This window comes from Chiloscyllium plagiosum, chromosome 14 (genome assembly GCF_004010195.1).
Source record: "Chiloscyllium plagiosum isolate BGI_BamShark_2017 chromosome 14, ASM401019v2, whole genome shotgun sequence".
Taxonomy (NCBI): domain Eukaryota; kingdom Metazoa; phylum Chordata; class Chondrichthyes; order Orectolobiformes; family Hemiscylliidae; genus Chiloscyllium; species Chiloscyllium plagiosum.
The window spans coordinates 24,306,818-24,334,451 of NC_057723.1; the positions used below are offsets into that span (position 1 = coordinate 24,306,818).

A 27,634-nucleotide genomic window follows, 5' to 3' on the forward strand; every position below is an offset into this window, starting at 1 on the left:
TTTTGCAATTCCTGCGGTGGCAGGGGAAGGTGCCAGGATGGGAGGGTGGGTTGTAGGGGGGCATGGACCTGACCAGGTAGTCACGGTGGGAATGGTCTTTGCGGAAGACGGAAAGGGGTGGGGAGAGAAATACATCCCTGGTGGTGGAGTCTGTTTAGAGATGGCGTAAATGCCGGCGGATGATTTGGTTTATGCGAAGGTTGGTAGGGTGGAAGGTCAGCACCAGGGGCGTTCTGTCCTTGTTACGGTTGGAGGGGTGGGGTCTGAAGGCGGAGGTGCGGGATGTGGATGAGATGCATTGGAGGGTGGAACCAGAACACACCAGATGGCCTCCTTCTTTAGAGACCGCAATTTCCCTTCCCATGTGTTTAAAGATGCCCTCCAACGCATCTCGTCCACATCCCGCACCTCCATCCAAGGCCCTAAAGGAGCCTTCCACATTCATCAAAGTTTTACCTGCACATCCACCAATATCATTTATTGTATCCATTGCTCCCAATGCGGTCTCCTCTGCATTGGGAAGACTGGATGCCTCCTAGCAGAGTGCTTTAGGGAACATCTCTGGGACACCCGCACTAATCAACTACACCGCCCTGTGGCTCAACATTTCAACTCCCCCTCCCACTCTGCTGAGGACATGGAGGTCCTGGGCCTCCTTCACCGCCGCTCCCTCACCACCAGATGCCTGGAGGAAGAACGCCAAATCTTCCGCCTCAGAACACTTCAACCCCAGGGCATCAATGTGGACTTCAACAGTTTCCTCATTTTCCCTTCCCCCACCTCACCCCAGTTCCAAACTTCCAGCTCAGCACTGTCCCCGTGACTTGTCCAACCTGCCTATCTTCTTTTCCACCTAACCACTCCACCCTCACCCGCCTGACCTATCACCTTCATCCCCTCCCCCACTCACCTATTGTACTCTATGCTACTTTCTCCCCACCCCCACCCTCTTCTCACTTATCTCTCCACCCTTCAGGCTCTCTGCCTGTATTCCTGATGAAGGGCTTTTGCCCGAAACGTTGATTTTACTGTTCCTCGGATGCTGCCTGAACTGCTGTGCTTTTCCAGCACCACGAATCCAGAATTTAATAATTGCTGCTTTGTCATTGCCCTTTTTGTCAAAATAATCTCCAGAGGCTGTACATTTAAATCCATCTGAGCAGAGTGTGGTGCATTCGAAATGTACTGATAAGAATTCTTCATTGATATCCCTATCACCACCTCTATTCTTGCAAACTTGTGAATGTGAGACACCACACAGAAAACCCAACTATCTGTATTGGAAGTAGCAAGAGGCATGTCCATCTCAGCAACCACTGTATGATTTATGAGAAGTTGAATTTACTGAGAAAATAATTGTAATTTTGCAGTTTAGAATACAGAAATGTTGTGAATACTGTATTAGATTTGGATTTGCATCTCAGGAATATTTATAAATTGGCCTACAATAGATAACAGCAAAATTTGGCAGGTATACAGCAGCTTAAACAGTTAAGAAGAGAAGTTGCAAAAATCTAGATTGTATTTCCTTGAGTTTAGAAGGTCAAGGGGTAATCCAGTTGAAGTGTCTAAAATGATAACGGTTTCAAAGATTAGGTAGAGAGAAACTATTTCCTCTGATCTGGAGAAGGAACATTAAAGGAAAGGTTTGTGGTGGAAATTGCAGAGAATGTTAGGAAGTTAAAAGCTTAATGTTGATGGAAATAGAAGGGAGAAGGTAATTGATATGGTGTCCAAAATTTGTAGCAAAATTTAGGGAAACATTTTGGATAATGGAAGTCTAAATATTGTAAGATCCAACAGTACAACAGTAATGGTGGATGACAGGAGTGGTGCGGTGTAAATCTAAGTTTTATAAGTTGATCTCATTTTAACAGATTTTCGTTAATGATCCTCTTGCTATTATGGAACTAGAGGAATTTCTTGCTTTGCATTTTCTCTCTGGCTCACTATTCATACTTTTGACAAGCTTCTGAATTTTTTATACTCTTTCCAGTTATACTATACTTTTCAACCTTCTGTTCATAAATTTTGTGAGTTTATTTTACTTCCTTCATTTTTGCTCCTTTTGATGATGCATTTAAGATTACACTTTGAGTCAATGGCTGATACTTCAATATGTATTTATTTCAATACAATCTTTCAAACTTTGTGACAAAATGTCTGTACCATTGTCTACAAAAGATTCATATTTTAAAAGAGTATTTCCCTAGTTTTGGTAGGCAAATGATAGTAAGTAAAGCTCTAAACAGTTTTAATAAATAGAATAGATACTGTTGGGAAAGTATCATCATAGTTGCTAAATCTGTTGAATTTCAAAAGATGATTTTCAAAAACATATTTCTGTCATGTCCTGTGGAATACTTCCACTGAAACTACTAGAATGCAAGGCTGTTAGAATAGCAATGGAATATATCTGAAAAATCTGCTCCCTCCCCTAGGTGTTGAAAATTGTGCAAATGCACAGGATAGTTTTCAAATAATTAATTGAAAATAATATTTTCCAACACCAAATGAATATTATGTATACTCATAATATATATTCATCAAGGGGTTTGAAAAATATGAGTTTGTTTGACCTCCTCTCAACTTCATTGCTGAAGTGGCAAAAAGTTTATCTCATACGTTGATAGCATGGCACAGGTGAAGATACTTGATTTCACTCAAAATACTTGATTTCTGAGCATCTCGATTTAAAAGTTCTCATCTCATCATCAAATACTTCTTCATTGCTGATCCTGCTTATCTCTGTGTTCTGTAGCCTCCACCAGCCTCACAACTCTTCAAAACTTTATGATCCTCCAACTCTGACTTCTTGTCCAACCACCATTATTTTCACCCACCACTGGAGGACAAAATTTCAACTATTTAGGTGATAACTTTTATAAATTCCTCCTTGAGCTCGTTGTGCCTTCCCTTCTATGAGAAAACCTAATATTTTGCCAAAGTCTTTAAAAAATATCTTGCCATCTGATCTACAGCTTATTTTTACAGTGTCAAATTTTGGCTGATTGTGCTCTTGTTGAGTGGAGTTTTACCACATTAATAACAAAATCTGAATGCAAGTTGATTCTAATGGATTGTTCAGTTTGAGAAATTAAAGTTTAAAAAAATGTTATTGATAGTCTGTATTTCAGTAAAACTTGTGGACATGCTAGTGACAGAATTATCAATTTTTCATGATTTCATTTTAACTATGCTTGCCAGCTTTCCAATTTGGATAGGAATCTTTATATTCTGTGAAATTATAATATTGACCAGCTATAGTACAGGCAAACATAATACTAATGGAGTCATTTTAATTCATTCATATCCTCACAATGCCTCAATTAGTTAGGAAGTATGGTTGTTGTTGTTCAGTAGATAATTTTGGCAATGAATTTGCATCAACGCCACACAATTAATTGCCAGTTCTCCCAGTTTCTCTATTATATTTGTTCAAACAATGCAACTTTTCATTCTATCTCTTCCTGTGCATCCTAAATCTGCAAGTTCAGTAAGGCCAAGCAAAATAGATAATCTCATGTACATGTATATGTCTATGTAACTTCATACATTTACACTTTGTGAACGCAAACAAAGTGAGTGAAACTGGTTACATTGAGATTTTCCTGTTATCTAATGACTGAAACCAACCAACTGAATCAGACATGAAATTTGCATCTCATTTAATTCACACTTTCAAAATAAATTCAGATGTTAGGAGATGAAAGATTATCTGCGAAGTAATAGGAAGAACAAAGAATCAAATTCAGGAATTTATAAATTGACCGATATCAACAGTTGTTTATAGCAGCAAAGGAGAGTGAGAAAGCAATATGACCTGATAACAGCAAGAACATTGCAAACTTTTCTCTCGCTTGTCTCTCTCAAGCTCAGTTACCAACATCCTGAGAAATAGCAACTTTGGAAAGCAACCATTCACTGAGAATGTGAGGATTTCTGCAAATGTTTCTACTGCTATAACAGGACAGTTGCTAAACAGACAGGATTCAAGTCACTCTTATAGCTCAAGAACTTTAAACTGTAATTGCTTTTACCTTCCTGTCTGTACCAAACACCACCTACCTTTTTTAAACTTAGCAGCTGTATTGGTGTTTGTTTTTGATAGTGTTTTTGTTTTTTTCAGAGTTAATGGATAATAAAATTCATCCTTCTTTTACTAAAGTAGACTTTGTAATTTAGCTGCTTCATTTAATCTAGTTAATCATATTTTAAATGAATTCAGATTTTAAAAATATTAAAGTATTTGTTGCAACTGACCTAGAGGAATTTAAAGATAGGGGAACAGATTCCACCTGGATGTAACATCCTCTATATGTTATTCCTGCAGTGGGGAGAAGAATCATAGATTGGGTGACAACCTTGTGGAACACCCTTTTCAGTCTGCAAATATGACCAGAGCTGCTTGTTATTGTATTCCTCCATTTTGCTCCTATGGTTATTCTTTTGATTATGGCCTGATGCAGTGCTCTAACGAAACTAGGTGCAAGCTTGAAGAGCAGTACATCATTGACAGCCTTCTGGACTCAGTATTGAGTTCAACAATTGTAGATTATAATCTGTACCTCCACCTTGTTTTGTATGTTTATTTTTAACTAATTCAAAATTATTTCTTCCTTTATCCATTTATATTCCATTTAAACAGCTGTTGTGAAGACATTCCTGCCTCATTTAGATATTGCATTAATATTGTACTTACCAATTGCCTTTGGCTTTTATACAATTAGTGCTTTTCTGTTATCTATTCTCTCCTGCTCCCTACTCTGTCATGGATCTGCCATTTTGTTCTTCCTGCACCTCCCCCCACCTTTCACTGGCTTAAAGTCATACTTCGTTCTATCTTTCTTTGGTTCTTTGATCAAATAATTTTGACCTGAAACCTCAGCACTGATTTGCTTCATTGTTTTGCTTGATCTGCTACATCTTTCCAGCAAATTTTATTTTTAGTCTTAATTAACAATTCATTTGAGTTGGTGATGTTTGTAGAGAATTCTTATTTTTATTAAACACCTGCTAATTTCTTCTGTCAGCCTATCCAGGTTAATATAACTTTATTAAAAAGAGATACCTCTGAAAATGGAGTAGTCATTCAGCCTTTGATACAGTTGATTGCACCAACCTCCTCCAATGTCCGTCATCCAACTGTGTGTCAACGACCCTCACTTGACTTCATTTTTATTTCGCAGTTGTAACAATAAAGCCCAAAGCAGAGGCTTCACTGCCTGACCTGTACCAATGCCTCTGGAATCTTTCCTAAGACTTTGATCTTGGTTACATTCCTACTTCTCATGTAAATGTTTCCCTTCAGCAAAATAATGTGGAAGGTTCTGAATATATGCTGAGATGCCCAGCTCCAGCTCATTGTGACTTTTTTGATCCTTTATTGTCTCTAAGTTGTTGAATAGCAACTCATTAATATAGCACCTTCAATAATAAAACCAAACAGATTATATGTGCATTAAAAACCGTTAATGAGCCACAAAACGCAATATTAGGGCAGATGACCAAAAACAAGGTAATAGAATTAAGGAGCGTCTTAAAGAAACAGAGAGGATTAGAGAGAGAATTCCAGAGTTTAGAGCCTAGGAACCTGAAGGTACCACCATCAATGGTGAATAGTTGTGATTTTGGGTGGGAAATTGGGCAGATTTAGATGAATCATATTCTTGGAAGGTTGAGGGGCAAGAGGAGAATACAAACATTGGGTGAGAAACAAAGGGTGCCTGGTCATGCAGTGATTTGAAAACAAGTATGGGAATCTTGACATTTATATGTTGCTTGTCAAAGATGCAAACCATAGCTTAAAAATGTGTTGCTGGAAAAGCGCAGCAGGTCAGGCAGCATCAAAGGAACAGGAAAATCGACGTTTCGGGCATAAGCCCTTCTTCAGGAATTCATAGGATGATGCTATTGAGGATTGATTTGGAGATGCCGGTGTTGGACTGGGGTGTACAAAGTTAAAAATCACATAACACCAGGTTATAGTGCAAGCTAGTGTGCTTCCAATTAAACCTGTTGGACTATAACCTGGTGTTGTGTGATTTTTAACTATTGAGGATTGGTTGCTTTAGAAGAGGTTGGATTTTGCATAAACTGTGGGATTCACATATTTTTTAATGTTGTTTATTTTAAGTTTGGGTTTCTGGATTTTGACTTAGTATCCAGTGGTTTTCTGTGTATCTGAAGTTAGTAATTCTATAGCCATGTTTACTTTTTAGATCAGCTTTTGAGGCATTGCTTTGAAGCAAATAGCTTTGTGTGGACACCACTAATAGATTGAATATGTTAGTTTGTTTTGCGACTCAGCAAGTCAAACAATGGGGCTTCAAGTGTTTGATAGAGACTTTTCTAACTCGTTTTTAAGTTTAAGGGAAACATCTGGAGCTTAAGTATTTTGATTTTAGTTTTACTTAGTGTGGAGCAGTCCTCTGAAGTCCTTGCAATGGGATGGTGATATAGGGCTGAAAATGTGTTGCTGGAAAAGCGCAGCAGGTCAGGCAGCATCCAGGGAACAGGAGAATCGACGTTTCGGGCATAAGCCCTTCTTCAGGAATGAGGAAAGTTTGTCCAGCAGGCTAAGATAAAAGGTAGGGAGGAGAAACTTGGGGGAGGGGCGTCAGAAATGTGATAGGTGGAAAGAGGTCAAGGTGAGGGTGATAGGTCAGACTGGGGTGGGGGCGGAGAGGTCGGGAAGAAGATTGCAGGTTAGGAAGGCGGTGCTGAATTCGATGGATTAGACTGAGACAAGGTGGGGGGAGGGGAAATGAGGAAACTGGTGAAATCCGAGTTCATCCCTTGTGGTTGGAGGGTTCCTAGGCGCAAGATGAGGCGCTCTTCCTCCAACCATCGTGTTGTTGTGGTCTGGCGATGGAGGAGCCCAAAGACCTGCATATCCTTGGTGGAGTGGGAGAGGGAGTTGAAGTGTTGAGCCACAGGGTGGTTCGGCTGGTTGGTCCGGGTGTCCCAGAGGTGTTCCCTGAAACGCTCCGCAAGCAGGCGGCCCGTCTCCCCAATATAGAGGAGGCCACATCGGGTGCAAACTCTGAAACGCTCCGCAAGTAGGCGGCCCGTCTCCCCAATATAGAGGAGGCCACATCGGGTGCAAACTCTGAAACGCTCCGCAAGTAGGCGGCCCGTCTCCCCAATATAGAGGAGGCCACATCGGGTGCAAAGGATGCAATAGATGATATGTGTGGAGGTACAGGTGAATCTGTGGCGGATATGGAAGTTTCCTTTGGGGCCAAAGGATGCAATAGATGATATGTGTGGAGGTACAGGTGAATCAGTGGCGGATATGGAAGTTTCCTTTGGGGCCAAAGGATGCAATAGATGATATGTGTGGAGGTACAGGTGAATCAGTGGCGGATATGGAAGTTTCCTTTGGGGCCAAAGGATGCAATAGATGATATGTGTGGAGGTACAGGTGAATCAGTGGCGGATATGGAAGTTTCCTTTGGGGCCAAAGGATGCAATAGATGATATGTGTGAAGGTACAGGTGAATCTGTGGCGGATATGGAAGTTTCCTTTGGGGCCTTGGAGGGAGGTGAGGGGGGAGGTGTGGGCGCAAGTCTTGCACCTCCTGCTCGTGGGAGCACGAGGCAGCGCCGATACAGTCATCGATGTAGCGGAGGAAAAGGTGGGGGGTGGGGCCAGTGTAGTTGCGGAAGATGGATTGTTCCACATATCCTATGAAGAGGCAGGCATAGCTGGGGCCCATGCGGGTGCCCATGGCTACTCCTTTCGTTTGGAGGAAGTTGTTCAGGGTGAGGACCAGTTCAGTAGGAACAGTGCTCTGGAGAAGAGAAAGATATATACTGAACTTTAAAGTGAAGAGTTAGTGTTGGTTCCAGGCTAGAGGCAGTAGGATAAAATCCTGAAGAAGTACATAAAGCTAAGTCCATTTAAGCAGGTGTACCTTCTTCCTGGAACTATCTGTAGTTCGAGTCTAAACATTGAAGTGATAAGTGACATAAACTGGTTAAGGTATTAGATATAGTGATTCTGGTATAGAGTAATATATCAATGATGTTTTGGGTGGTATAAAAGGAAATGCTGTTTTGCTTCTTTTTCATTTATAAAAGTGTGTTTGGGATTAATAGGATTATACTTCGTATGTTTAAAAATTGTATTAGATTTTGTGTTAAAAGTAAATAGTTTAGTTTATTCTATTTTATCTTTATTTTGTTCATGACAAACCCTAATTTTATTGCGAAAGTAAAACACGCAATAATGCATGTTTTTGTTTCAGCGAGAGACCACTTTGTTAAAACTAATTGTCCATAGCCCAAGATGGCTGAGAAGTAGGGCTCCCGTGCCAGAGCCCGTCCGTTCCGACCACTTTTCTTTCTCTTTCCATTTTTTCTTTTTTTTTAACTTACTTTGTCCTGAGTTTGGATGGCTTCGGTGGCTGCAGGCACCCAGTGTGTGGACCTCGTGCAGATCCATGGTGCAGACCTCAGACAGGTTTACCCCAGACCTCAAGTGGGCCCAGCACAGAGGAGAGTGAGCCCCTACTTACTTTTCTGGAGCAAGCACAGAAACTGGAATCAGCGCCTGCTACATTGGCAGAAGTGATGTTGGCGAGGTAGGCCCAGCAGCATAACATGGTGCCTGAGGATTGGTGACTTGGTTGTTGGTTGAGTCAGGTGTAGACAGTGGTGGAAGGCTGGTGGAGGTGCTAAGCTGGCTCAGGGCTGATGGACTCTCTTCAAACTATAGCTTCCTTTTTTTTCCTTATTCTTAAATTATTGAAAATATTGCTGTTTTGTGGTGACAAATGAAAGCTTTTCACTATTTTATTTATTCTTACTGTAAAATATGCAGGACAATAAGATCAAAATTAATACAAATCAAAATATAATCTATCAAGCCAGGTTTCTCTCTGGGATCAGATTTGGTCATAACATCGGCTGTGATCATAAGATGACAACAGATTTAAAGGAGAGAGGGATAGAACCTCTCTGATAAGACAATTATTACCCGTCAGCTACTCTGCAGATCAAGAAAGAAAATTGGGTGCTGGCAAATATCGTGGGACCAGGTTCAAATGAGCAGGAGATGGGCCTCATGAGCAATACGAATTCAGGGTGTAATACAGACCAATAAAACAGGAACTAGATGCAAATTCAGGGCACGGCAGAGGGGATCTTTATAGAAGTTTGGCTTAGATGTTGTCCTTGGTTTTTTTTTCCAGAGAGGTCGTAAAAGACACAGACTCCAAAAAGTCTAAGTTGAAGGGTTTTAGTGCCAGTTTGATTATAGCTATATTACTGCATCACGCCTTCAAGTTTCTGAAAAAAACTTGTACAATGAAAGGGGAGTGGCCAGTTCTCCCAGCTCAGATTTTTTCTCTGGTTTAGTTTTTAGCAGTAGTGTTGAAAAGGTTGCTGGACCCAAAGAAGCAGATTCATGCTAGTCCTCTCTCTCTGAATTCTCTCCTGTAAGACCCTGCATTTGATTTTACCTTTTGTGCCAAAGGGTGTTTATGGGGTTGTTGCAAGTATTTTGAACAGCATCATTACGTTGGGATAATCTGTTGGGTTTTTGGATAGGTTAAGCTTTTCTGTATTCTGTTCCCTTTTATTTGTGTTTCAGTTGGAAATCTTGTAAGTAAATTCTGTTTTGTTTCAAACTAAGTGATTTGATCTGTTGCATCTCCTGGAATATTCACTGTACACTGCATAAAACAACTGGCAAAGTTAGGGTCCGAGCTACTTTCTTAAAATGTTTTGAGGGGTCTGGACTGGTCCATAACATAGAGGACTGGTAAAATAAGAACTGGCAGAAGTAATTGGATGGAATGTTTCAATCTTAGTGACAAAGAAGGACGTAATTGCACTGGAAGGGGTAAACAGCACGTTCACCAAGATGAAGTTCAGGATGGAACAGTTTAGCTATGAAAAGAGATGCAACAGGATTGACAGAAACCAATTGTTCCCCTCAGTTGAAATGTCAATACCAAGTGGGCATAATTTTAAGGTGTAAAGGTTTGAGGAAATCTGAGGAAAATATTTTTCATACTTAAGGTAGTCAGAATCTGGAGTGTACTGACTGGGAAGGTAGTTGAGGCAGGAAACCTCAGAACATTTAAAAAGTACTTGGCTTTGAGTACTTGAAATTCATAACAAGGGCTGCCAGGTAAGTCAGTTTTTCCCACTTAAAAAGGAACTTAGCTCAAGAGTCCGGCCACCATTTTGAACAGTGCAGTGATGAGAGAGGGCAGAGAGAAATGATGGCTGGTGGGACATTTTTAAGTGGGATTCAATAGTTAGATGGATTGACAGGAGATTTTGTGGTCAGAAACGGGATTCCCAGAAGGTATGTTGCCTCCCCGATGCCAGGATCCGGGATGTCACCGATTGTGTTTCCAGGATTCTGAAGGGGGAGGGTGAGCAGCCAGAAATTGTGATATATATTGGCACCAATGATATAGTCAAGAATGAGGATCTGAAAAGTGACTACAGAGAGCTAGGTTGGAAGCAGAAGAGCAGGACGAGTAGAGTAGTGATCTCAGGTTTGCTACTGGTGCCACGAGATAGTGAGGTGAGGAACAGGCAGCGAGTGCAGCTTAACACGTGACTGCGCAGCTGGTGCAGGAGGGAGGGCTTCAGATACCTAGACCATTGGGATGCCTTCTGGGGAAGTGGGACCTGTGCATGAAGGATGGGTTGCACCTGAATTGGAGGGGCAGAAATGTCCTGGGTGGGAGATTTGCTTATGTGGTTTGGGATGGTTTAAACTAGTTTGGCAGGGGGGTGGGAAGTTAGATATGGGGAAGTAACAGGATATACTGAATCTATCTGGAAGGTTATTCATGTGATGGAACAAAGAGATTGGTTAAAGTGTGTCTGCTTTAACGCAAGGAGTGTCAGAAATAAGAGTGATGAACTTAGTCCCAAGTACTGAACCATGTTCTATGATGTTGTGGCCAGAATGGAGATCTGGGTTTCACAGGGGCAACAATGATTGCTAGATGTTCCAGGATTTAGAACATGTAAAAAGAACAGGGAGGGTGGAAAAAGAGGAGGGGGTGTAGAATTGCTAATCAGAGAGTGCATCACAGCTACAGAAACGAAGGCTGTTAAGGAAGGTTTGTCAACTGAGTAAGTATGGGTGGAAGTTAGGAACAGCAAGGGACCAGCCACCTCATTGGGGGTTTTCTACAGACCCTCTAATAGCAATAGGGAGATTGAAGAACTCACCAGCAGGCAGGTTTTGGAAAAATGCAGATATAGCTGTGTTGTTGTTATGGGTGACTTCAACTGTCCCAATATTGACTGGAACCTCCTTAGTGTAGATGGTTTGGATGGAGCCATTTTTGTCAGTTGTGTTTAGGGGGGTTTCCTTACTCAGTACGTAGACAGGCCGACGAGGGGAGAGGCCGTTTTGGATTTGGTGCTCAGCAATGAACCAGGGCAGGTGTCAGATCTCGCGGCGTGAGAAACTTTGGTGATAGTGACCACAACTGCCTCACCTTTACCATAGCCTTGGAGAGGGAAAGGAGCAGTTACCAAGGGAAGATTTTTAATTGGGGAAAAGGAAATTATGATGCTATCAGACAGGAGTTGGGAAGTACAGATTGGGAGCAATTGTTCCACAGAAAGGACACAACAGACATGTGGAGACTATTTAAGGAGCAGTTGTTGCGAATGATGCTCCAAGATAGGCAAGAAGAGGTAAGGTTAAGGAGCCTTGAATGATGTGAACAGAGGAGCTTCTCATCAAAAGGGAGAAGCCAGCTTACATAAGGTGGAGGAAGCAAGGATCTAGCACAGCTTTAGAGGATTACAGGCATATGAGAAAGTTCAGAAATAAACTGAGGATAGCCAGGATGGCTACGCAAAAGGCTTGGCAGGAAGGATTAGGGAGGACCGAAAGGCATTTTACTCATCTGTGAGGAATAAGAGAATGATCAGGGAGAAGGTAGGGCGGGTCAGGGATAGAGTAAAGAACTTGTGTGTGGAGTCTGGGCAGATAGGGAAAGCCCTAAATGAGTTTTTTGCTTCGGTCTTCATGAAGGAAAGGGAACTTATTGTGAATGAAAACTTTGAGGAGCTGGGAAATAGGCCTGAACAGATCAAGATTGATGAATTTGATGTGCTGGAAATCTTGGCAAACATTAAGATTGATAAGTCCCCAGGGCCAGACCAGATTTAGTCATAGAGATGTACAGCATGGAAACAGACCCTTCAGTCCAATCCGTCCATGCCGACCAGATATCCCAACCCAATCTAGTCCCACCTGCCAGCACCCGGCCCATATCCCTCCAAACCCTTCCTATTCATATACCCATCCAATTGCCTCTTAAATGTTGCAATTGTACCAGCCTCCGCCACTTCCTCTGGCAGCTCATTCCATACACGTACCACAACATCCTTGTAAATCTTTTCTGAACCCTTTCAAGTTTCACAACATCTTTCTGATAGAAAGGAGACCAGAATTGTACGCAGTGTTCCAACAGTGGCCTAACCAATGTCCTCTACAGCCGCAACATTACCTCCCAACTCCTGTACTCAGTACTCTGACCAATAAAAGAAAGCATACCAAACGCCTTCTTCACTATCCTATCCTATCCTACCTGCGACTCCACTTTCAAGGAGCTAGGTTGCTCCGGGAAGCAAGAAAAGCGATTGCTAAGCCACTGGTGAAGATCTTTGCTTCCTCACTCTCCACAGGAGTCGTACCGGAGGATTGGAAAGAGGCGAATGCTGTTCATCTTTTCAAGAAATAGAATAAGGAAGTTCCTGGTAACTACAGACCAGTCAGTCTTAGGTCTGTGGTCAGCAAGGTTTTGGAAAGAATTCTGAGGGATAGAATTTATGACTATTTGGAAAAGCTTATGTGATTAAAGGCAGTCAGCATAACTTTGTGAGGAGCAGGTCATGCCTCGCAAATCTTATTGAGTTCTTTGAGGACGTGACAAGATCGGTCGACAAAGGTCGAGCATTGGATGTGGTGTATATGGACTCAGCAAAACATTTGATAAGGTTCCCCATGGTAGGCTCATTCATAAATTCAGGAGGCATGAGATACAGGAAGATTTGGCTGTCTGGATTCAGAATTGATTAGCTGACAGAAGTGGTTGTAGATGGAAGGTATTCTGCCTGAAGGTAAGTGGTGAGTGGTGCCCCGCAGGGCTGTCTGTTCTTGAGCCTCTGCTTTTTGTAGTTTTTATAAATGACTTTGATGAGAAGGTTGAGAGGTTGGTTAGTAAATTTGCTGATGACATAAAGGTTGGAGGTGCCATTGATAGTATTGAGAGCTATTGCAGGCTGCAGCACGACATAGGCAGGATGCAGAGCTGAGATGAGAAATGGCAGGTGGAGTTCAATCTGGATAAATGTGAAGAGATGTATTTTGGATGATGGAACTTGAATGCTGAATATAGGAATAAAGACAGGACTCTTGGCAGTGTGAAGGAACAGAGGGATCTTGATGTTCAAGTGTATAGATCCCTCAAAGTTGCCACCCAAGTGGATAGGGTTGTTAAGAAAGCATATGCTGTTTTGGCTTTCATTAACAGTGTAAGAGCCGTGAGGTTTTGCTGCAGCTCTACAAGACCCTGGTGAGACCATACGTGGAATATTGTGTCCAGTTATGGTTATCCTATTATAGAAAAGCTACAGAGGCTTTGGCGAGGGTGCAAAGAAGGTTTACCAGGATGTTGCCTGGACTGGAGGGCTTGTCTTACGAAGAGAGGTCGACTAAGCTCAGACTTTTCTCATTGGTTCTAGGTTATTTCCACTTGCTACAACACAAAGTTAATCCTAACAGTTCTCCAGTGACTGTTACTTAAAATCATCAAAGCCTTCATTCCCTAGTCTTTCTGAAGAAAGATTCATGACCTACACTGTTAACTCTTATTCTCACTCCACAGATGCCACTGCACCCTGAGCACGTACAGCATTTTCTGATTTTAAGATTCCCTAGCAACCAAAGTATTTGTTTTTGTTCTTAGAACCTTTGTAAGATCAATTAATGCTTTCTTTTCAGACAAAATCTGAAGTCACACAACACCAGATTATAGTCCAACAGGCCTATTTAAAGTCATAAGCTTTCAGAACACTGATGAAGGAGCCTGATGAACAGTGCTCCAAAAGTTTGTGATTTCAAATAAACCTGTTGGACTATAGCCTGATCTCATGTGACTTCAAATTTTGTCCACCCCAGTCCAACACCGGCACCTCCACATCATTCTTATCAGACCTTTCATAACCTTGGACACCTGTCAGATCTCCCTTTGACCTCCTTTGCACCAAAGAGGACAACTGAGTGTCTTCAATTTAATTTTCTGCTGAAACTTTCACATCCTTGAAAGCATTCTGGTAAATTTCTGCACCCTCTGAAGGAATTTCACATTCTTCCTAAGTTTGGTAACCAGAGTCGAATTTAATATTCCAGTTGTAGCTGAATGAGAAATTTAAAAATGTTCAGCATAACCTTCCTGCTTTTATATGTAATACTTCCAATTATGGTGCCCAAGATCCCATATACTTTGATGACTACTCTTTGAATATATTTCTCCATCTTCAATAATCCACCAATATCTGCTGTCCCCAAGTCTCTCATCCCCACACTCACTTGCAATTAACCACATATTGTCTCTCCCTGTCTCTTCATAAAAATACAGCATTTCACACATCTCTGTATAAATTCTATTTTTGACATACCTTCATCTTTCATCAGCTTATTGATATCCTGTTGCAGTACATTGATATCATTCCTATCAGGAAATTTTTTTCCAATAACCATATTATTTAATCCATGGTTTCCAGTTGAATGCAATTCTTTGTCCAAGTTGAGTCTGACCTTTGTATAGGATGAGCCTCAATTTTAACTATTTAATCTTTATGTGCAACTTTATCAAACATTTTCCACACAGGCAGTATCTACTACATTCCCTTTTGTGAACCTACCCTGTTCATGAAAAAATTGGAAGTTTAGTGAAACATGACCTGCTTTATTACAGATACATGTTAATTTCCTTAATTAATTCAAACCTCTTGAGTGCCTATCATTTTCTATCTATCATTGTTGTTTGTACATCCTGACCAGCTGTTAAACTGATCAGCTTGTACATCTAATAATATCCTTACATCCTTTCTTAAACAATGACACCACATTTACCATTTTCCAATCTTCTTGCACCACATATCTAGAGAATGATTATGCTAAGTCACCCTGTAATTACAACTTCCATTTTATTTCGCAAAATAGATGCAAGCCACCCAGACAAGATGACATCTATTCTTATGGATACCTTTTTTTTTGTATTAGATTTTGTGTATCAAATTTTAGCCCATCCATTATGTGTACTGTTTCATATTTCCTAATTAAATATTGTAGCCATGCCTTTCTCCACAGCTGAACATTGATGTCACTGACTTTGCCAGCATAGGCCACATGGCAGCTCCAGTTACCCTAATAGTAGATATCTCACTCTTGTATCAGAATCTTTGTTGACCTAGTCTTGAGAAGAGTTGACCATGATCGTTACCAGGTAGACTTTCCAGGGTCTACAGATATATTTTGTGAAGTTTTAGTGTGATATTATAAGTCAGGCTATACTGGTTATTGGTTACATTGACATGGATTAATTTACATAATTCCTTTTAAAGCATTACACACAATGGTTTAAATGTTTGAATGAATGCATTCAGCATTATGATTAGTCAAACATTTTGATACCCTCATGATGATATTGAATCTGCTGTACTAGTATGTTTTTATAATTTGGATCCTTGCATAATAATCTGCCAGAGTGTTTCATCTCATTCTTAGACTGAAGGAAAGTGAGATGTCAGTGTTAGAAACCACTGCTTTTCTTGCTCTACATGTATGACCTGGATTTGGGTGCATACATAACAATTTCAAAAATTGTGGACAACATAGCACTTGGAAATGATATGTACAGCAAGGAGAAACAAGATAAACTGCAAAAGGGGTAGATAAGCTGGTGGTGTGGGTGGATATGTGGCAGATTTAATTTATTGCAGAAAAGTTGAAGTTATGCATTTTAATAGGAAGAATGAGAAGAGTCAATAGAAAATATAAAGGTTACAATTCTAAAGGAGCTGCAAGAATAGAACAAACCTAGAGGTATAATCACACAGATCATTAAAGGTGGTTGAAGGTGATTGAGAGAGAGATTGAAGGTGATTGAGAGAGAGATTATCAGGGGATCCTCAGATTTTCACTTCTTCATTCTTGGGATGTAGTCATTGCTGGCTGGTCCATCATTTATTGCCCAAACCCTAGTTGCCTTTGAGGAGATGATGGTGAGCTGCTTTCTTGAACCATTGCAGTTCATTTGCTGTTAAGTAGACCTCAATGCTGTCAGGTAGGAATACCACAATTTTAACCCTGCAACCCCGATAGAATGGATTGTCTGGATGATGATTGGCTTAGAAGGTAACTTATAGGTATGGTATCCCCATGTATCTGCTGCCCCTGTTCTTCTAAAAGACGCTGTATAAAGGTTCTCTGAATTTCTGCAGTGTATCTTATAGGTGGTACACATTGCCGTGACTAAAGTATCAGTGGTGGAAGGAGTAAATGTTTGTGGATGTGCTAGTAATAAAGTTGACTGTTTTGTAGTGGATGGTGTCAAGTGTTGGGTGTTATTTGACCTGTACTCATTCAGTCAAGTGGAGTGTATTCTACGACAAATGCATTGAATACCAAAGCAGAGAGGTTATAATGAATAATTATAAACCAACAGTTTGACCTCAATTCTGGGCATCATACTTGACAGATATGAAGAGATTAGAGAATTCTTGCAGAAAAGCTTTACAAGAATTGTTCCAGAATTGATTGATTTCCGTTGCATGAGAAGATGGGAGAAGCTGAGGTTGTTCTCCTTAGAGAAAAGAAGTTTGAGAGGACATCTTACATTGATGTTCAAAATCATAAGGGGTCTGGACACAGTTGGCAGAAGGTTAAAGACCCAATTAAAAGTGAATCGGAAAAGAACTGAATGTGATGTAAGAGAAAACGTTTTTAATGCATAAAAAGTCAATAAAATGTGGAATACAGTATCTGAGAGTATTTAGAAGTTGATTCAATCATGTTTTTTAAATCAGCATTGAGTCATTTACCTGAATAGTGAAGAATACGGTACTAAGGAGAAAGTTGGAGAACTGGGGATAACTGAGTTGCTCATTCAAATTGCTGACTCAAATGCAATTGTCTGACGAGCCTCCTCCTGTGCTGCAACCATTCCATTGCTCTTAAAACCAGCTACTGCCACAGCTGTTTCCTTCTGAGGATAAGGAGGGAAATTGAAGTTCTGGTTGAAGAACAGACCTGATACTTTGAACAACAGAGAAGACTCAAGGGACCATATAGCGTAGTATTTTGCCTATTTCTTACATTTTTATGTTCTAGAATGCGCACTTTGCATGGAATCTGTTGGAAATTTTATCCAGTAAAGGCACGTCCAAACATCAGAAATGGCATATATTCTCATTGCAATAAAGTTGTATCTGTTTTAGATTGACTCATCTGTTGGCTTTGAACCCCATATACCAGAAACTCAAGTGCAGAAAAACAACTCCCAACTATATTTTAGTCCCAGCCATTTAGTTTATGCCAGTATTTTGAACCAGAAAATCCAGGATAATTTTGTCTAATACTTAGGGTATAGAAGCGTATAGTGGGCGGCACGGTGGCACAGCGGTTAGCACTGCTGCCTCACAGCGCCAGAGACCCGGGTTCAATTCCCGCCTCAGGCGACTAACTGTGTGGAGTTTGTACGTTCTCCCAGTGTCTGCGTGGGTTTCCTCCGGGTGCTCCGGTTTCCTCCCACAGTCCAAAGATGTGCAGGTCAGGTGAATTGGCCGTGCTAAATTGCCCGTAGTGTTAGGTAAGGGGTAAACGTAGGGGTATGGGTGGGTTGCGCTTCAACAGGGCGGTGTGGATTTGTTGGGCTGAAGGGCCTGTTTCCACACTGTAAGTAATCTAATCTAATCTAAAAAAATGCACACACTGTTGTTATGTTTTTATTCAATAAATGCACAATACTATTGAAAAAGAACTAAACACATTTACTTTGTGGGACAGAAATACCTGTAAAAACAAAGAATTATTCTCATGTTATTATTTTAAACCTAGAATGCTTAGTTGTTGACCCCACCTTCATCATGGAGCAAAGAATATTCTCTGCAAGGCTAATATTTTACAGCAAAATTAATTAAATTTGTGTTGTGATATTATAATGTGTGCAAATGATATGGCAATTCTTTGGCTTCAAAAATCTAAATAATTTTTGAGCCAAATAAAAGAGGATTTTTGAACTATTAGCAAAATATGATTTCTTACCTTTTACTTTTTTAGGATTACACTTTGACAATGTACTTCCAGCAAGCTTGGCAGGACAAACGGCTATCCTACTCAGAAATACCTTTGAATCTCACCTTGGACAACAGAGTGGCTGATCAACTCTGGGTTCCTGACACATACTTCCTTAATGATAAAAAGTCTTTTGTGCATGGTGTGACTGTAAAGAATCGAATGATCCGCTTGCACCCAGATGGCACAGTTTTATATGGTCTCAGGTTAGTACAAGTTTCTTTCCATTTTATAAAGCTAACTAGTACAGGAATATTATTTCCTTTCCCAAATCTAGTTGAAGTACATCAGACATCTGTAAACATGGAACTTGATAACTCCAGGTGATGAAAATCTTTTAACGATACTGGACCTTGGGCCAAATAACAGTTAAAAGTATACCATCTATCCTTGAGTTGATCTTTGTGTATTCCTGCATAAGATCCAGCAATGGCAATGATGATAAATGTCGAGGGAAAGTGGTTAGATTATTTTCTTTTGGAGATGGTTATTACCTGATATTTGAGTTGCCATAACAAAGAGTAGGAGCATGAGTAGGCCATTCAGCCCATCGTGGTTGATCTGATTGCAGCCTTAATTGTGTGTTCCTGGAGATGTCAGAACCAAATACATTATTTTAGATAATGTTTTAGAACTTTATGCTGCTCAATATTTTTGTGCAGTTGTTTTGTTAAAAAAAAATCAGCATACCCAGGTAATTTCTATTCTTATAAATTCAATGGCTGATCTGGAATGTTGATGCTTTACCCAGGAACTTGAGGCAGAAACCAACATTAGACTGACATGATGAAACTCTCTTTAAATTCTTTTATGGGATGTTGGTGTTGCAGACTAAGTCAACACTTTCTGCCCATCCCTTACTACCTTTGGGTATGTAAGCCACCTTCTTGAACCACTATAATCTGTCTGGTGCAGGTACCTTCATGGTGCTGTTTGTGACAATGAATGAATGGTGATACAGTTCCAAGTTAGGATAATGTGTTGCTTGGAAAGTAATCGGAGGTGGTGCTGTTACCATAAGTCTGTTGCCCTTGCCTTTCTAGGTGTTAATATTGCAGGTTTGGAAAGTGTTGTTGAAGGAAGTTTAATGAGTTCCTGCTGTACATTGTGTCTCTAACACACACTTGTTCTCATTTTGCATCAGTAGTAGAATGAGTGAATGTCTAAGCTGGTGGATGAGGTACTGATCAATTGAACTACTTTACCTTGAATGAGATAAACTCTGTATTGTAGCTTTACTAATACAGATAAAAGAAGAGAATTCCATTATTTTCCTGACTTCTATGTTGAAGATTGTGGATAAATGTTGTGGAGAAAGGAAATGAGTTATTTACTGAAGGATTCCCAGCCTCCGACTTGCACTTGCCCACCAATAACCCTTGGTTCATTAATGACTCAGGTGTCTACATAGCTACAGGGGGAGTATTGTTATAATCCCAGCTGATGTTATTACTAGGCAACTCAGCTCCAAGTCTGAAATTTACTTTAATGAAGTGCTGCAGATTTTACTTAATAATACAACTGATGTTCATTAACCAAAGAAATGAAGATAAAATAGAATTAACCAAACAATCTAGTTAATGTTAAAAATAACAACAGCTTTTGTATAGTGCTCAAAACACACCTCTGGTACAGTCCCTGAAAAAACAAATTGGATAGTTCACAAAAACACCAATGATGCAGTACACACAGCAGAATCCTTCTCTTTAACACCTCAGTATGTTTAGGTTACTTGTGGCTTTAATTTATAGACTGGAACTGAAGAAAATCCCTTCCTGGAGCTACCGATGCATCTGATAATACTCAGCTTCAAAAAGTAAGGTTTTGGCCTGATAGTTCTGGTCTGGGACTAACACTAACTCTATAGTCTGCAGTAATCTAGTTTCACCACACCCTTCCCATCTGGGGATCCAAGGACTTCACAGGACTGCTCAAAACTCAAAGTGAAACTAAAATCACAGTATTGCAAAGATTGACGATCCTCTGAGAGAAGATTCCTTCCTATCTCTATCTTAAATGGAACACCCTATTTTGAAACTGTGTTCTCTATTTTGAGATTTTCCCCATAAGGGGAAAGCATCCTCTCAGCATCTAGCCTTTTAAACGCCTCAGAACACAGAAAAAAGATTCGGCTGAGGTAGGATGAACGGCTAAAGGCTAAATTCAGTGCTGAATCTCAAACAGCGACATGGTGGCTCAGTGGTTAGCACTGCTGCCTCACAGCGCCAGGGACCCGGGTTTGAGTCCCAACTCGGGCGACTGTCTGTGTGGAGTTTGCACATTCTCCCCGTGTCTGCGTGAGTTTCCTCTGGGTGCTCCAGTTTACTCCCACGATCCAAAGATGTGCAGGTCAGGTGAATTGGCCATGCTAAATTGCCCATAGTATTAGGTGCATTAGTAAGGGGTAAATATAGGGTAGGGGAATGGTCTGGGTGGGTTGCTCTTTGGAGGGTTGGTGTGGACTTGTTGGGCTGAAGGGCCTGTTTCCATACTATAGGATATCTAATCTAATCTAATCTGGATTACTACCTGAGCCATGAGTGAATGGCATTGGATAAATGAGATTAAAGAAATGAATGCATGGCTCAAGGAATTGTGTGGCTGAAATGGGGACTGTTGTGTTGGGACAACCTACACCTGAATCATTCTGGGATCAGTGTTTCAGTGAATCATACAAGGGTGATAAAGCGGACTTTAAGCTTAATAATGGTGCAAGGGGATCAAGTGAGGGGTGGTATGATAAACAGGAACAACAGGTCCTGTTTCCACACTGTAGGGAATCTAATCTAGTCTAATCAAACAAAGGGCAGGGCAGCAATATGCATAATGATTATCAGAATGCAACAGGAAGAAACACAATACACTAATGTAAGAGTTCATAGCAAGTAAGGCCAGAGATGTTGGCTAAAATAGACAGAATTAAGTTTCTGTATCTGACTGCATGGAGTATCCGTAATAAAAAAAGGATGAATTGTTAATACAAATACTGATAGGTATTACAGAGACAAAGTTGAAGTGTGACTGAGGCTGAAACCTAAACATTACAGAATATTTGCCACAGCAAAATAACAGGAAACCAAGAACGGTTTATTCTTTAGTCAACCAAAGGAGCAGGCTATGCTGGATCTGTAATGTGTAATGAGATATGATAAATCAATTACCTCATGGTAAAAGAGATTCAAGGTGATAATGATAATGACATGAAATTCTGTCGTGTTCACTTTGTAAAAGAGAAGTGTAGCTCCACAAACCATAAGTTAAATGTAAACAAAGGCAACTGAGAGCAGAGCTAGTTCCATTGTACTGGGAAATCAGGTCGTAGGAGTTGTACTGGTAGAATTTTAAGAACATTTTCAAGAACTCTTGGCAAAGATTTATGGTAGTGAGAAAAGTGTTTTGCAAAGGATGTATCATCCTTATATAAATAAGGAACTTAGAGACAGTATCAAATTGAAATAAACTTGAGAAATCTGCAAAGATTAGTAGTAGGTCAGTGGATTGGGGATTTGTTGGGAAGACAGATGCAAAATAATTATTATTGTGATATTCACTGTACCTCCACATCCATGTGGTTACTGCTAAGGACCAAATACAACTACTACAAAATGACTTCTTGCCCTTATCGTTTCTTTCTTCTACTCAAACTGTTTCACATATTGGTTTCCTGAACATAAATCATGTGCTATCATGTGCATGTCATCATTAAATAATAGAACCATTCTTTCACCTCTTCCTAATTTTCTATCATTGTTAAATGTCCTGTACTCTTAAGTGAGTTCACAGTGAAGTCTGATACCTCATGTGTACAATACATAATGTATTACAGAAGTCCTGATTTTAACCCCATTGAGACTTAAAACATTTAAAAAGAAATGAGAACTTCCAATTTCTAAGGATGACACAGCAAGTTTTCATGCTTTGAGATTTTTGTCACAAATGACTGAAGCACTTAACCAAACAGTACTTTTGTCAGCAAGTTATACTTTAAACTATGAAAAGGAACGTTCCTCTTTTAGACTTATCAAGCATGACAAGAACTTAACAGTTTTCACTTGACCCAACACCTATCCAAAATGTGGACTCATAGGTGTTGGCAAGGGCATGAGGACCCTGGAGCAACCATGCAATGCTGTCATGGAGCAGCACATAACTGAACATAAATACTTTGATAAAGGGCTTTTGCCCGAAACATCGATGTTCCTGCTACTTTGATGCTGCCTGACCTGCTGTGCTTTTCCAGCACCACACTTTTGACTCTGATCTCCAGCATCTGCAGTACTCACTTTTGCCTGAATATAAATTCCACAGACCAGATGGAGTTAGAGCACGTTGAAAGAACATAAGTTTCTACATTAGAAGGAACACACTGAAAGATCCACTAGAGTGGGACACTGGGAAAAATCATATAGCACATGGACATGAAAGTCAAAGAAGAGAGATTAGTCTTTACCTAATGTAACTATAAGTCAGAGCCTGGTATATTCATGCTTACCATGTATCACATTATTTAACATTAGTGCATAATTAAAATTTTACCTTGAAATCTAACTTGTCCTTTGATTTTTGCCTTCTCTTCAACCAGTCTGTAAAGAACCCAAGCCCTTATGGCATGGACCACATGATAAAAGATAGTGGGTAACAATGGGATTCACTACCTCGAAAATCAGAGCAGCAGTGAAGAACAAGAAAGTGATTTAACATCATGTGGAAAAGAAAAGAATTCAAACACTACATTTTTCAAAAAACACATTGAGTCAGCTTTAATTCCAGCTGACAGCCAAAAATGCAGCACAACTGAACAGTAGATGTGAAGGAAACATTTCAGAAAAGAAACTAATCTTGAGAACTGACCAGAAAAGGGAGTCTCAAATGCCTTTTACAGCTGGTAAAAGGAGAACAAACCTTTTAAAATGAACACAATACTGTAAAAGGGATGTGTGAGCAAAAGTAGTCGTACAGGGCCTGAATGACATGAGCTAAGGTGAGATTTGTGGCAGAATTGTGCAAGAAGTCCAGCAAGTGTAGCTCGACGTAAGGAGCAACTCACTGCATTACTTCAGTTGTGAGTTGCCTATTAAGGCAGTCCCTGCACCATCTGTCACAGTATCAAGCCAGAGACCTGGCAACCATCAGACATTGACTTGGGTGGGTCATGGTCAGGGGATGTGTCCAAATGCAGTCCAGGGACTGGGCAATGGTTAGTCCTGCAGGGGCTATCACAAGCAGTTAGTGAAGTCATGTGTCATCAGTGGAGGAACTACAAAGACAGCAGTCAGAGGACTAAATCTGATTGGAGGTGTGAGAGGTGGAACAAATACAATTCAGGAAGTCTGTGCCTTGATCATTGAGGTGGATGCAAGGCAGGGTTGTAGGGGCAAAGGAGAGGATCACTACAAAAAGAGGTGGGGCAGTCAAGGCTCGGGAAAGGGGAAGCAGAGGAATGTGCTGCAGCAGATGCAGGGGTGGTGACAGGAAACACAAGGTATGCGGGAGCAGGCAGAACAGCATTGGAGGGCATGGTAGTCTATGGGAGGGAGACAATTGGCAACACCACCACTGTAGCATAGAGGATCTGGGTGACCATCATTAAAGAATAATGTCAGAACTAAGGAGAGAGAAGCCACAGTTGAAGGCAAAGTTCACTGTGGTGGTTTTTCATATGGGAGTGATAGGTGAAAATCGGCTGTTGGAGTTGTGTGAGGTAAGAAGGGACATGGAAGTGCTGGTGGGGGCAGTGAGGTAGGTATCCGCTGACTAGGCAGAGCCTTGTGCTGACTGTGTACAGTGCGAACTGCATGCTCTACCATCACTTGCTAGTCTCTAGATTCTAGCTACAGTTGGAAAATGGCTGAGACAGTGCTCAAGGAGGGTAAGTTGTGCCAGTTTAAAGGGTGAAAGTACAGAATCCATTTTGTTGAATGCTAGGACATTGATGGTGCAGGTCCATTAAACATGGACTGAATTCTGTAATCATTTCAAAAATTGATGTGGATTCGAGGTGAGAGTAGTAGAGCAAAGTAGTCACTTTCTTTTTGATTCTATGTGTTGGTCACTCAGTCAGCACCTTCATGGGGGGTTGGGGAGGCAGGGAGACTGAGAAGTGGGAAGTGGTTGCAGTGCTTTGCATATTCTGGGTAGAGGTTGCCATATCATCCTGTTGTTTTGTGCTGTAAACATTTGGAGCAGACAACGAAGTGATGTGCTCAATGTAGAAGATCGGGGAGAATGGGAGCATCCTTCTGAGGAGGAGGAGGAGGAGGATGATGATGAAATTGGAAAGTATGAAGGTCTCTTGTGCGTGGCTTACCTCTGCTTACCATCCACTACAAGCCAAAGAGGACCTGATTGGCACCTACTGGCAGAAGATGGAGCTGCGTGCAGCAGACCTTTGCAGAATGCAAAATAATCATTTGTCATCATGCAAGTATTTGGTTTATATTGTGGTGTGAACTGCAGTGTCTATTTGTTTTGTCTGTGTTTGCTTTTACTGGCTGTAAATAAAAGTTCACAGTTGGATTTGTCCAATTGCTTTTCTGTTTGTGATGTTCTTCTACTTGACCATGACAAGCTGTGATTCTCCAGTGGGCACTGGGGACAGAGTAGTGCTGACTTTAGAGAGTTTGTTATGATGGAATGTAGCTAAGGACAGATAAACGTTGTTGCCTGCTTAAACAGTGACTAAAGTGAGAAAATGTAGTTGTATATATAAGGGAATGTCAGCCATACCAGCTAAGAATAGTGTGGCTTTGTGACTGTTGTGCCATTATTCTACCAGTAGTGGGCAACACCAGATCACCAGCACTTATCCTGGTGCACCCTGGACTTTTAAGGGTGTCATAGACATCAGGAATGATGGTCTGTCAGCATATATCTGGCAACTGGTAATTTGTTCTAGAATGGGCTACAATCAGATGAGAGGAATTTCATTGAGGCAGGGTATGTTGTTAATGAAGCATGTTTGGTAAGATGCAGCAAGAGATCTCAAGGACTCATGGCAATAAACCCTCCAAAAAAAAAATTTTCACAACCCACGTTTAGTCAGAAAAGATTCAGTCCCAAGTTTCTGAACTATTTACTCAATGTAAATTTTATAATAGCAAATAAAAATACTTATTCAGGTACAAGCTTAAAGAAATTTAATTTTAAAAGAAAAAAAGGACTCAAAATCATTATTGCAGTTCAATGCATTAGAGCTCTAATCAGTGAAATTAGTGAAATCTTTATTTTTAACAAACTGAACAGCAAATTTGATTTTTCATTTAAAACTTGGTTTTATCAATTTAATGCATTACTCAAAGTTTGGGAGAAAAGATGCGAGAGACGCTAAGACAAGCCAGGAAATGGGAATCCTGTGCCAACCGCCTAAGCGTCACATACAAACACCTCCAGTTCCTGCATGAATGCCGAAAGAATCGAATCCTTCCACCATGTGTCAGATACAGACCACCAGTCAACAACCCACAAGCCAGGGACACAGCCAGACAGAACGGATTCAGGATGATCCAGCGAATGATTACAGATGCTCACAACAGACTTCACAAATACGGACATGAAAATGCATGCCAAAAGTCATTAATTTCAAAAACCATCAATCAGGAATGGACCCGGATTATAGAACAGGCCGTCACCATAGGACAGAACAGGACCACACACCGCAAAAAAAACGGCACTAAAAGAAAAAATGGCCAAACTAACACACAATAGAGAGAACACCACAACACACACCTGGGTTAGAAACCTCGCCCACAGATAGCTCATAGACACGGAAAGAACAATACAGGCCAAGGGACTCAACTACAACCACAGGGACGCCAAGACAGCAGACTTCCTAGCAGCACTAGAATGCACACTCAGAAACAATGAACTGACAGAAGAGACACAACAAACAGTGAGAACTACTATTATAGGACAAGCCAATTCCTAGAGGCATGGCACTCATCCACAGATTCAATCAATAAGCACATCGACCTGAACCCAATATACCGACCACTGCAATGGACAGCTGGAACTGACAACCGGATTCAAACCACTACAAATGCCAGAGGAAAGATCACAGAAGCGCTTCACTGGAGGCTCCCAAGCACTGAGGATGTCACCTAGATAGGGGACGAAACATCTGCAACACAAATTCCTAGCTCGGCGAACAGAACCACAGAATTAATGCATTACTAGATCAAAAATTGGTAAAGAGAAAAAATGTGAATCTGATCATGTCATATAAAATTCAGTGCGAAAATATCTTGAATGCTGAAAATAATCAGCGCAAGTGACATCATTGCATAAATCTCTGATACAGTCAGTAAATTCATTGAGTTCTTATTGAATGAAGTCATTTTGAAAGTTCTGCTACAGATCCCTGGCAAATCGTTCAGTCATCTTGAAAAAGAAATATCATGTGTTTAATGAAGAAGCCATATTAATGCATAGCATTATAGAAGAATGAGAGATTATCTTATTTAAGCATACATGACTTTGAGGGTTTTTGACAGGATAGGTATTAAGAAGCGATTTCTAATTGTGGGGGAGTCTCAACCTGGGGATATAGTTTCAGTAAATGGACATTTAATTTAAACTGAGATGCAATTAATTTGTTCTCTGAGGGTAGTCAATGTTTGGAATGCTGTACCCCAGAGAGTTGTGGAGGCTAGATTATTGAAAATATTTTAAAAAGAGGAACATAGAAAATGAAATATTGAGGAGTTAAGGATTATGAGGAGCAGAGGTCTAGGGCTGATCAGCTATGATCTTACAGAAATAACAAAATAGGCTAAAGGGGTCAAATGTTCTACCAATATGGAGTCATAGAGATGTACAGCAAGAAAACAGACACTTTCTACTCCTGCTCCTAGTATATATGTTCTTAGGTTTGTTAGCGCAGATGAAATGATATCAGTCCGAGTCCAGAGTGCGGTTCAACAATCGGTAACGTTTATTGCTACAGTAACGCCGGCGGAGACCAACCGAGGACCGAATCTCGGCTGCTCTGCTGTTCCCGCGCGCAGCTACATATTATATACTTTTAGTTGTCAGGATGTGTGGAATTTGAGGATGAATGGGATGATAGTTCCCCATCATCACTGGAGTAGGTGCAAATAGAATGTTTCCTGTCTTCCCAGGAGAGTTGCAGGACACGCACAATAGGGTGCTAATTGGTTTATGTAAAACGGGTCCGGGTATTATCTGCTTATCTCTCTCTGGGAGGGCAGGGGCTGGCACCCCCCTTTGCTCCCTTGGGGTGTTGATGTGTATTGGTCTGTCAGTTCCTGTCTGGTGGATGCCTGT

General features: G+C 40.7%; 1 protein-coding gene across 1 annotated transcript in view; it reads left to right on the plus strand.

Moving 5' to 3' along the window:
- Positions 1-27,634, plus strand: part of gabrb2a (gamma-aminobutyric acid type A receptor subunit beta2a) — a 252,103-nt gene that overhangs the window by 131,049 nt on the left and 93,420 nt on the right. Inside the window, exon 4 of the mRNA XM_043703359.1 lies at positions 18,338-18,558. Within this exon, the coding sequence (XP_043559294.1) occupies positions 18,338-18,558 (221 nt within the window). The remainder of the gene's footprint in view (positions 1-18,337; positions 18,559-27,634) is intronic.